The following is a 12,401-nucleotide window of genomic DNA, read 5'->3' on the forward strand; positions in this document are numbered from 1 at the left end:
GGTTGGTTGGGATGTTGGAAGGCTGGTTGGGATGTTGGGAGGCTGGTTGGGATGTTGGGAGACTGGTTGAAGGCTGGTTGGGATGTTGGAAGGCTGGTTGGGATGTTGGAATGTTGGGAGGCTGGTTGGGAAGGCTGGATGTTGGAGGCTGGGGGATGTTGGAAGGCTGGTTGGGATGTTGGAATGTTGGGAGGCTGGTTGGGATGTTGGGGCTGGGATGTTGGGAGGCTGGTTGGGATGTTGGGAGGCTGGTTGGGATGTTGGAATGTTGGGAGGCTGGTTGGGATGTTGGAAGGCTGGTTGGGATGTTGGGAGGCTGGTTGGGATGTTGGAATGTTGGGAGGCTGGTTGGGATGTTGGAAGGCTGGTTGGGATGTTGGGAGGCTGGTTGGGATGTTGGGATGTTGGGAAGGCTGGTTGGGATGTTGGAAGGCTGGTTGGGATGTTGGGAGACTGGTTGAAGGCTGGTTGGGATGTTGGGAGGCTGGTTGGGATGTTGGAAGGCTGGTTGGGATGTTGGAAGGCTGGGAGGCTGGTTGGGATGTTGGAAGGCTGGTTGTCATGTGGGAATTCTCATAGCGCTGTTTAAAGGATATATCATTTTGGGGTAGAAGGTTGCCCTGTTAGGATGGTTGTGATTTTGAAACACTGGTTGTGATGTGAGGTGGCTGGTTTTGAGGAGACTGGCTGTGGTCTTGGAGGAGTTGGTTGTAATGTAGGGAGACTGGAATGTTGGAAGGCTGGTTCTGGTGATGGTTGCGGTGTTGGAAGGCTGGTTGTAATGTAGGGAGACTGGAATGTTGGAAGGCTGGTTCTGGTGATGGTTGCGGTGTTGGAAGGCTGGTTGTGATGTTGATTGTGGTAATGAAAGGTTGGTTGTGGTGTTCGGAGGCTGACCATCAAGAGGCTTCACATGAACAGAACATACACTCATTCAGGTGGAACTAGACTTAACTAGTCACTACTCATCCACATAACTACCCCAGTCTGCAGTCCTCTGACCACCCAATCATCAATGTAATGAGCAATGGTGACATTATGATGCACTGTGGACATATACTGTTCAGGACAATGGTCAAGTCCAGAGGAAAGAGTTAATCCTCTGCTATAACACAATGATCAGTGCTTACACAGGTGTAAACATCCAGGAAGCATGCCAGTGGTAAATAGTGGGTGTCCTAAATCAGCCCGTCACAGTTGAGAGGAAGCTTACCATAACCCACAAACCATACCAAGCAACTAGTGGACCATGCATGCCCACACACATCACAGTGAGCTTCTACAACCAGAGCTTTTATTGTTCACAGATGCTGAAGCAATCAAGTTGTTAACACCTACTCAGGACCATATTTACAAAAAGAGAAAAGACTTGCATAAAACTTGACTGTTAATCATCATCCAAACACTCATTTCAAAATAAACAACTCCACTAGTCCAAAACTAGTGGCATTCAGAGAGGACGAGTCATATATCCTTATAGACTGGTATGTTACTACCACTGGGTTGATGGCAACTTAGTAGTGCTGGGAATTGGTTGAAATCTCACAATTGATGATTGGTTCAATACCAACGACCAATCATTGAAAAAATTGGTTAGCGTCATTTTTTAGATTTTCCTATTCAGGTTGTAGTTGCACATAAGTATAAAGAAAAAACATTTGGTTCTCTGTTGTTTTTTTGTTTTATTTAGAAACTGCACAAATTACATTTGCAAATTTCACATCCAGTGGAAAATGATTAAGTTCCAGTGTAACATAAACTTCCCAGATTCTTCAAGAAATATTCAGTCATGACTTTTCAGAAAGTGAGGTGAGTTTTCTAAGAATTAAACACATTTTCCGGGCCCTGACAACGTCCTAGATATGTTCCATCATCAAGTATTTCAAACTCTATTACAGCGGTTCCAAAATCGTTTGTGTTTCGATTATGAGAAAATGTGATCGATTGCTTGGTCGTTTGGCCACTGCGACCAATCTTCAATTATTTCAATTAATCAGAACACCACTACAACTTAGTCAATCTCCCTGAACATTATTTGAAAAGTGAAAGCTCCAAGTGAAGAAAGTCTGGATTTTCCTCAGGTTCAGGTATTTTCGATCCTACTGGAGCTCCTTTTCAGTTAAATTTGAATAATTAGTTTCTATCAAAATTATGATTAAGATTGCGTGTTTATCTAACAACCCAGATTTGTGAAAGTTACAAAAATCAATTTCAAAACTTTAGATCTCTATCAAAGATTTCAGAAATACTTGTTCAAGCCTTACATGTTACATATAGCTACACAGTTATCCATACCAGAAGGTTACTATGTCCAGATCCACCCAATACAAAAGAGCTGTTTCAATTCATCATCCAGCCACTTAGATAAGAGCAGAAACCACACAGCTATTCAGTCTCCATGCCACCACACTGGCCACACAACCCCGTACAAGTCGTTTCATGTAGATCCCGCCACTTTCCCCAATAAGAATGTCAATATCAGTATCCTGTACAATACAAAGAACTTAACGGCTAAAACACCTGCCCATTTCACAGTTCATTTTGCCCGTATCATGTCCTTCAGTCAATGAGAAATACATCACGGTCAGTTTCGCACATACCACATCCACAAGGAACCTAGCACTGGACAGAGACATGTGAAAAACAAGCTGCTCTGTGCCAAACAATATTCGTTAGTTTGATTTAGTATAGCACCAGTACCTTCAGAGCCATGTAAGTACAGGGAATAAACAGAGGTATTGAGTATAAACAACACTGGTGAAAGATCTACTCCTACTGCTTGTTTATCTAGATCTCCAAGTCAGCTGAACATGAAGAGATCTAAAGTAGACTTGTCCACAGCAAGCCCGGCTCGAGCTGCAAGCTGCCAGAAGCTGGTGTTCCTGGAGTAGTCGGATAATTTGGACACCCTCACATAAATCAAACCTCTAGTATTCTTCCTCTTGAGATAAACATTAACAAACTGATTGCAAAATTGACACGTAACTAAGGCAGATGTCTCTCGCTTCTAAATGACATTATTATCTTTGTATTGAATTAATTGTGAAGCACCAAAAATTGACTAAATCTAGTACTTCCAATCACATAGCCAGTGAGAACAAGAAGACAAAGTCATCAATATCCCCCACAATGGCAAAATACTCTTCATGAATATGTCTACAAGTTATGATTATGTCAAATGTTTTGGTGTGTATATAGAAAAGTGAAAGGAGAGTATTGAAAGGTTTTTAAAGTTCTGCTCCAGAAAGGAGCACAACCACCAATTTCAATCTAAGTCAAACTTGTTGCCATGGAAATGCCAAAAATATTTTATTCAGAATTCCAAAACTACCAAAAGGCACCAGTACACCACCAGATCTATCCATGTGCCAAGTTTGGAGAAAAAATAGTGAACGGTTTTAAAGTTCTGCCCCGGAAAGACAAATGTGTATGCACAGACGACGGACGGAGTCCATTTTAATACCCCCCCCGCAAAACACGTTGTGGGGGATAAAAAAGGCAATAGATCTACTGTTCAAGTGGATTTTGACTGGAGGGATGCATAATAAAAACATTTTTTCCTAATGTGAGGAATATGAAATGACTTTAGTTTTAAAATTTTCTATCAAAAACAAAAGTGATGAGTGAAGAACACTTGTCCCACCCAGAACACCAACAATCTGGACACACTGAACTAGGCTCAGTCAGTTGTCAAGCATGCATAACAAATCTGCATCATATGAGGCAGAAATTTGAAAACTATTTTCTTTGATGGCAGCATAAATGTCTGATGCACAGGAATTAAAGTGAAATGCCAATGCTCACCAACCTTTCTTTTTTTCTTCTTTAGTCAACCTCATAAAAACACAAATACATAGTAATCTCCATGATATTCTTTCTCTCAGAGTATGACACATGATAATGACTCCCTGTTTCTAGATCACATCATATTAAGAAAAAACACCTGCATTTACCGACTGCTGAAAGCAAATTCCATCTTATCTAGTTAAGTAACTACTTGAATGAATTCAGGTTATTTGATAAGAATCCAAGCTTAGCACAGACATACGAACTTGCATAGCCCCAGCTTGTAAGGCAAAGAGGAATTTGTACCGATCCTCATGTGTAATGAAACTTCCTGAAGCACTGCTGATGTCTGACAGCTGATGCCATAGAACACTAGAATTATTTTTGTACGGTTTAATGACATATGCAAAATTTTGCATTACTTTAAAGTATAACTAAAAGTTATTTAATTCTCCTGTTTCCCTCCTGCCTTCAGGAGCTGAAATGAATAGGTTTCGCCTCATATAGAAGACAGATAACGGGAAACGCCCTTATCCAAAGGTACATACCTCCATTAACGTGTACTTCATAGAGAGCATATCTGCACTGTTGAAGCATTCTCATGTCGGGTCTGAACTTCTCAATGAGGACATCGATGACTTCCGTGGTTGTGGCATCACTTGCCACACGGATGCATTTCGTGATGACGTTGGCACCACCGCCTTGGAAAAAGGAACGGACGACTCCATGGAACTGGTTATTCTGAAAATATAGAATGGTTAACATTATTCTGAGCCATTTCCATCATGAGGAGACCTAGCGCCATCAATCTACATGCTGGAAAATAGAGTAAAAAAACACAAAAACTTAGGTGATGCGATGTGGACGCCAACTGTACTTCAAATAATCACACAATGCAACCAGTGTTAAGAGATAATCGCACACAAAAATTCAGGTAGTCAATACAACTTGCACAAACTATCTACTTTGTGAGTTTAAAAGACATAAGTCAAACTAATTCACATCATTATGAAACCCGCAAAGTTACCAAAGAGTGAGTGAGTTTAGTTTTACGCCGCTTTTAGCAATATTCCAGCAATATCACTGTGGGGGACACCAGAAATGGGCTTCACACATTGTACACATTTCAGTCACTAAAGACATGATGAGGAAGGCATTTTCTTTTTCAATTATATAAAAAAAAATTTAAATGTGCAAGCATCTGTATAAAATAATTGATGTCAGTCATGATAAGCTTGAAGCATTAATGTTTGGTTGGCCTACCCACCAAGACTAAACTCTAGTCTCTGAAATGAACATGGTTTACCCTTAATACATCAGTTCTAAAACCATCTAACAGAATAAAATAAAATGAGAGCCAAGAAACCTATTTCATGTTTAGTTTACAGCAGTAATCTGACCGCCTCCTTGGTGTAGTGGATAGACGTCCGCCTGGAAAAGACGTTAAAATATGGTACTTGTTGGTCCCTGCCTGGCGCTCGGCATTAATGGGTACAACAAGGACTGGTCGGCTCAGAGTCAGTATAATGTGTCTGAGTGGGGTATTCATGCTTCACTGCGGCATGGTATCACAGTGGGCTAGCACTATAAAACCAGCTTCAGTCTGGGCTAGTACAAGCAGCAGCACATACACATACACACGCATGCACGTCGTCATATGAGCGAAATATTCTCAAGCACGACGTTAAACCCAATTCCACCACCACCACCACAGCAGTAATCTAGACTTGCCAAGTGTTATATTTATTGGATATATTTGTTGCAAGGTCTGCATGACAAACTACTCTCCAGCCTGGTGGTTGAAGTGAGTGAGTGAGTTAAATTTTACACCTCTTTCAGCAATATCAAGGCTAAGGACACAAGGAATGGCTTCACCCATTGTACACATGTGGGAATCGAACCCAGGTCTTCAGCGAGCGAACACTTTAACCACTAGGCTGGCAAGATTTCAAGAGAAGAAAAAGATAAACTCAAATACCCATACGGGTTTACACACAATGCAATCTTGGGGACAAAAACATAAAAATCTAACAAATTAGCAGATAACAGAAATTTACTTTGTTTTGAAAGATTCTCTTTAACCCGACCTTGAGTTACAAGGAGTATGTTTGTTATCATGTTGTGATGGAGATGTTTGATGCAGCAACTGACCTCTCATCCTGAAGCATGCTGGATAAATCTACAGCTTTAGTTATTTCCCTGACTGAGTGGCACCAAGCCAGTATTCCAAGTATTAAACTTCACTTAAATCAGACAATAACAGGTCTGGAGAATACAGCTCATGCTGACATAATGCATGATGCAATTCTACCTTTTTTACATGTCTCAGGTTTTACAGAACATCAAAGTTTTAAAGAGTGTAAAAGATTAGATTTCCTTCTGCAAACAATTTCTCAACTGACTTTTGTCGGCCATTTTGACCATATCAAAAATCCAATTCAAACCTTGGGAAATTTAGATGTCATCAGAGGTTGGAACAAGAATGTAAAACCCTTGTTCATGAGAAGATGCTCACTGAGCTTATAGCTTATTTTGAAGGACTTAACGAGGTAAAAATTAAAATCTCGTAAAAACATTAACGTGAGTGTTGAACCCCACTACTAGAAACACCCATACCAAATTTCATCTGCTTAACTGTGATTTTCAATTTGGCTGCTGTGGTAGCTAAATTGGAAATTGGATTTGTTTTTTTCTAGCAAATTCAGGGGTCTTCATTGGTAAGCACCAGCATGGTCCAGTTGCTTCTGAAGAGAAGAGAGTGTTTGGTTTTTACCGTTTAGAGCAATATTCCAGCAACATCACTGCCGGGACACCAGGGCTTCACACATCGTACCCACATGGTAAATGGAACCTGTATTTTCAGTGAATGCCTTACTCTACCACCCCTTAACCACTAGGCTACCCCACCGCCCGGAAGAAAGGATGATAATCATGCCATCACCTAGGCTCCTTTCATTTAAGGGTGATAAAAATGAACAGAAGACATTTGTCCAAAAGGACATCTTGGTTCACCATGCTTGTTCTGTTGGTCATGCAGTTAAACATACTGTGTGCACAGTTCTATTTTTTCACAAAAATTTAAATAAATTTGGTGAAGAACAAACATCGGCAGACCCTTAAACCAAATGAATTATTAAAAGTAGAGCCTCAGTGTAAACAGCAATTTTTCACATTCTTTGTCTTTTCAGGGTGTTGACATAGTGGTGCAGACAGAATAAACAACTGATCAGTAACGTGATGTATAATAAACAAATTATTTAAAAGATAAACATATTAAATTTAAAAAAGCAAACAAAATATCTAAGTGAAACAAATTTGAACTATGACAAAAACCAAAATTCATCAAATAATTCCAGGCAGTGACAGGACAGTATCATTTTCCTGTGAATGCCAGATATGTTCAAAATGAAGTTGCAATGTATCAAATTGGCCATTCAGGGCAATATGGCCAAAACAAGGCATTCAAGTCCCTGAATATTTCTAACCAACTATCTAGCAACATTAATCATATGTACTGGTTGCAGACTCGTGGATTATCTGCGCCATTTCTTCCATTGTAGCAAAGGGAACCGTGGCACACTTCATTAGTCATGTTGACATAGAGAATACGTAGGGTCACGTGATCCCGAGCCTGCTTACAGCATATACATGCGATTCTGACAGATGATCTCACTGTGGTTTTCATATCTCAAAACATTGCATTCATCGCTAAACAATTTTCAGGTTGAACTGGTACAGCATGGCCAAAAAAAAACATTTGCATATCATCTGAATAATCAAAGATCACGATCACATACAATTATGTGCATAATGTATGAAGTTTTCCTTGTTGTCTACATGTGTGCTGACCTGTGAAATATCAATGGTGAATTCTGAAATCATTGGAGGGTGACTATAATAAAACTGTAAATATATATGGTGTTTTCTAAAACATTCATGTTTGTCAGCAGACTGTGCTGATCTTGTTAATGTCAAGTTTTAGACTGTTTTAACTTTTCATCAATTCAAAGTTACAGGAACATTAAAATTCGAACTAACCTGTAGAGGTTTCAGATTCTTTGAATATAGTCCTCCTTGGGGTACATATAAGCATTTAAATGTCCATTTAAAAATCCCTACGACAGCTGTAACAATATTTGAATAAAAATATTTACAAAACAAAAAACTACGCTCTTGTCTTGTGAGACTACCTCTACAGGGCCCCACAGACCCCTCCAGCCAAGAGCAGGTATTTCTAGCCTATATCGTCGTATCTCACTTTCCATGCTGTCATTTCACTGACTAGACGTGCAATGGCAAAATACTCTTCATGATTATGTCACATATTTAGGTGTGTATATAGAAAAGTGGAAGGAGAGTACTTTTAAAGTTCTGCTCCAGAACGGAGCACTATCACCAATTTCAGTCTATGTCAAACTTGTTGCCATGGAAATGCCAAAAATATTTTATTCAGAAATCCAAAACTACCAAAAGGCACCAGTACACCACCAGATCTATCTATGTGACAAGTTTGGTGAAGAAATAGTGAACGGTTTTAGAGTTCTGCTCCGGAAAAGAGCACTACCACTAATTTCATTCTAAGTCGAACTTGTTGCCATGGAAACGCCAAAAATGTATTCAGATTTCTGCTCCGGAAAAGACAAATGTGCACGGACAGACGGACGCACGCATGCACGCACGCACGCACGGACTGAGTCCATTTTAATACCCCCCGCAAAACGCGTTGCGGGGGATAATGAGTGAAAAATGTCTTCCAGAAGCATTCACAGAATCTCCATCATCATCATCAAAATGAAACTGTCCAACAACTTTATCAAAACTCCCTTTTCTCATTTTTCCAATGAACTTTCCAGTTTGTAAAATATATACCCATGCTTTTACATGACATTGAAATGATTGTTGATATGCACTAATGTTAGAATGGATACGCAACTCTTGGACAAGACACATTAAATATACCTTAACTAAAGTAATCTTCCAACCCTACAGTCTTGTAATGTTTTCCTTTAGGCCCCTTGAGTTGAGTTGAGTTGGGTTTTACGTCACATTGGCATATTATTCCAGCCATATAGTGACGAGAACAAGTTTGCATTAATAAACATTGTAAGTACATACTCGGAATGAGTTTTATTTCAAAAGCATATATTCATTACATTGTCATTTAAAAACCGAAAAAGTCATAGCACCAAAGTTAAAAGCAGGCAATTCGTTAGTCACATTACACAGTTACAATTTATGATACAGATCAACTTCCCTCAGGTAGTTCACTGTCAGATGAGCGCTCACGCGGGAAAACATTACTGAGGGTCCAAGTGGCCCCTTGTTCAGTCAATCAAGTTATAACTATGTACATTGTACAAGAAAACTGTCAGTGTGATAACGTTTATGCTTACATTATGCTTGCAAATGTATCTGGACGTATAGCAGTTTGAAATTTTGTGATTATCCTGTGTAATTAACCAACAAAAAATGCCAAAATTATATCAAGTTACATAAAACATATAAACATATATCAAACATGTTGTCTTTAAAACAATATTCCTGTTTTTGATGTGTGGGCCAATCATTTATTGACAATAAAAATGTCATCCATTGAGTTAGACAACAAAACAACGAACTTCTAACCCATGTACGACCACATGTTGGTCTGACATTCAGCAATAACTGGATGGACATTATCTGACATGTCTACAGTGATTACTGTAGCCTGTGTTTGTGTAATGTTTAACATAGTCAGACACAGGAGATGAAATGTGTGGAGAGGCTGCAGGTTTTTGTTGATTCATAAAGGAAACGCTGCATCAGCAATTGTCAACAGACAAATTTGTAAACGTGATTCATCTTGAAAACAGTCTCTTCTTACCCTTTGAATTTCTATGAATGCATGATATGTTTGATCATATTATCTGTCATCGTCATCTCACCTGTCCTCAATTAGTCATCAGTTAAATCATTTTTCCAATGAACTTTCCAGTTTGTAAAATATATACCCATGCTTTTACATGACATTGAAATGATTGTTGATATGCACTAATGTTAGAATGGATAACTTAACTCTTGGACAAGACACATTAAATATACCTTAACTAAAGTAATCTTCCAACCCTACAGTCTTGTAATGTTTTCCTTTAGGCCCCTTGAGTTGAGTTGAGTTGGGTTTTACGTCACATCGGCATATTATTCCAGCCATATAGTGACGAGAACAAGTTTGCATTAATAAACATTGTAAGTACATACTCGGAATGAGTTTTATTTCAAAAGCATATATTCATTACATTGTCATTTAAAAACCGAAAAAGTCATAGCACCAAAGTTAAAAGCAGGCAATTCGTTAGTCACATTACACAGTTACAATTTATGATACAGATCAACTTCCCTCAGTTCTCGCTCACGCAGGAGAACATTACTGAGGGTCCAACTGGCCCCTTGTTCAGTCAATCAAGTTATAACTATGTACATTGTACAAGAAAACTGTCAGTGTGATAACGTTTATGCTTACATTATGCTTGCAAATGTATCTGGACATATAGCAGTTTGAAATTTTGTGATTATCCTGTGTAATTAACCAACAAAAATGCCAAAATTATATCAAGTTACATAAAACATATAAACATATATCAAACATGTTGTCTTTAAAACAATATTCCTGTTTTTGATGTGTGGGCCAATCATTTATTGACAATAAAAATGTCATCCATTGAGTTAAACAACAAAACAACGAACTTCTAACCCATGTACGACCACATGTTGGTCTGACATTCAGCAATAACTGGATGGACATTATCTGACATGTCTACAGTGATTACTGTAGCCTGTGTTTGTGTAATGTTTAACATAGTCAGACACAGGAGATGAAATGTGTGGAGAGGCTGCAGGTTTTTGTTGATTCATAAAGGAAACGCTGCATCAGCAATTGTCAACAGACAAATTTGTAAACGTGATTCATCTTGAAAACAGTCTCTTCTTACCCTTTGAATTTCTATGAATGCATGATATGTTTGATCATATTATCTGTCATCGTCATCTCACCTGTCCTCAATTAGTCATCAGTTAAAAGATGTCGCAACAGACCAAATGTCAACGAGGTCAACAATAGGCAACAATTCAAGAGGTTAAATGGAAATTATAAATCAATAAAAATTCCAAAAATGTTTTTACTCAAACTCAACTTTAAAAAATTATTTTGATGCAGTATGAATAGTCTGGACAACAATAACATGGCCATTTGCAAATTAAACATTTGGATAGCTTAAAAGTATCATGAACTAGAGTTTATATCACTAACTCATGTTAAAACCTACTGGAGACTTCAATTATTTCATAATCTGCCTTAGATATTAGCAGAATAAACAACTATCAGGGCTCCAGATAATTTTTCAACACCAAGAGTATGTACTCCTTATTTTTTCAATATAGGAGTACTAGAAAAACATTTACAGTACTGAATGGAATTTAATGGCGGATCAGTAATCTTGTGTTTCGTTTCACAAAAGCATCACAGCATTGCTACTCTTGTGTAAACAGGTCAATAAACAATAAAACAATACTTTTTCAGATAAATATGTCTGTACACGATTGTAAGACCGTACACCATTGCTGTGGTGCATATCTGGAACGCTTTCTAAATTATTTCCTACCGTATCGTGCATATTATATATCCGTACATACGCCGATACGGCCCTTATCTGGAGCCCTGACTATTCATCACATGAGCAGACCACCATAGCTTTAGATACCATCAAATCTAGGTTTCCAAATTCAAAGCTTGCCTTATGTTCTATTACAGTACAGTTTGAAATAATTTGTTATTTTCACTTTGAAAGTTGATATAATTTGTTATCTTGACTTTGGAAACAGTGTGAAGCCGGTTCTTTCACTTAAATGTATCTGCTTGCCTGTGAAATTGTCCTTTTTCATGCAAAATGAGCTGTTGGTAGTCAATAAATAATAGAAAGCAAAGGAAAAAATTGAGTGAATATTGCCTTCCAATTACACATGTCTACCCCAGCTGTTCAAATGACCTTATAATGCACACGCTTCAGTGTGTACATCAATGTACTCACAGATACGACTAACTGTAGTTTTTGTCCTGGCCACATGCTCAATATTTTAATGGAAAAGTATAAAAAAACATTTTAGTTGTAACAAACTAAAATTAGTAGTCCCTCCCTCTTGCCATTACTGTAGATTACTGTAAGAATGAAAACTATAAAGTCATATAAGATAAAACAGCAAAACCTTTAATTAATTTTAATACATCTTAAAATTTTATGGTTGACATATATATGTTCCATTTTTTAATAATGCTGTGGAATATGAATTACAGCAGGTTCATGTCAACAGCTAAACAATACAAATATAATCCATTTCAAATCCCTCTCAAATCTCTACCATCCTTTGGATCCAAGTGATAATCTTCATTTGAGCTATTCTTTTTCAATAGCTTATACAAACAGTTTTATGACAAGGGCAGTTGAAAACCACTCTGAACATCTCACTCAAACAGGGGCGGTGGGGTAGCCTAGTGGTTAAAGCGTTGGCTCATCACACCGAAGACCCGGGTTCGATTCCCCACATGGGCACAATGTGTTAAGACCATTTCTGGTGTCCCCCGC

At 38.3% G+C, this 12,401-nt stretch overlaps 1 protein-coding gene across 1 annotated transcript in view; it reads right to left on the minus strand.

Annotated features, from left to right (window-relative positions):
* The window catches only part of LOC124265845 (afadin-like), an 86,184-nt gene that overhangs the window by 56,591 nt on the left and 17,192 nt on the right, over positions 1-12,401 (minus strand). The window contains 1 exon segment of the mRNA XM_046700688.1: positions 4,335-4,527. Within this exon segment, the coding sequence (XP_046556644.1) occupies positions 4,335-4,527 (193 nt within the window).

The sequence above is a fragment of the Haliotis rubra genome, unplaced genomic scaffold (genome assembly GCF_003918875.1).
Source record: "Haliotis rubra isolate DU_JTF1 unplaced genomic scaffold, ASM391887v1 Scf999, whole genome shotgun sequence".
NCBI lineage: Eukaryota > Metazoa > Mollusca > Gastropoda > Lepetellida > Haliotidae > Haliotis > Haliotis rubra.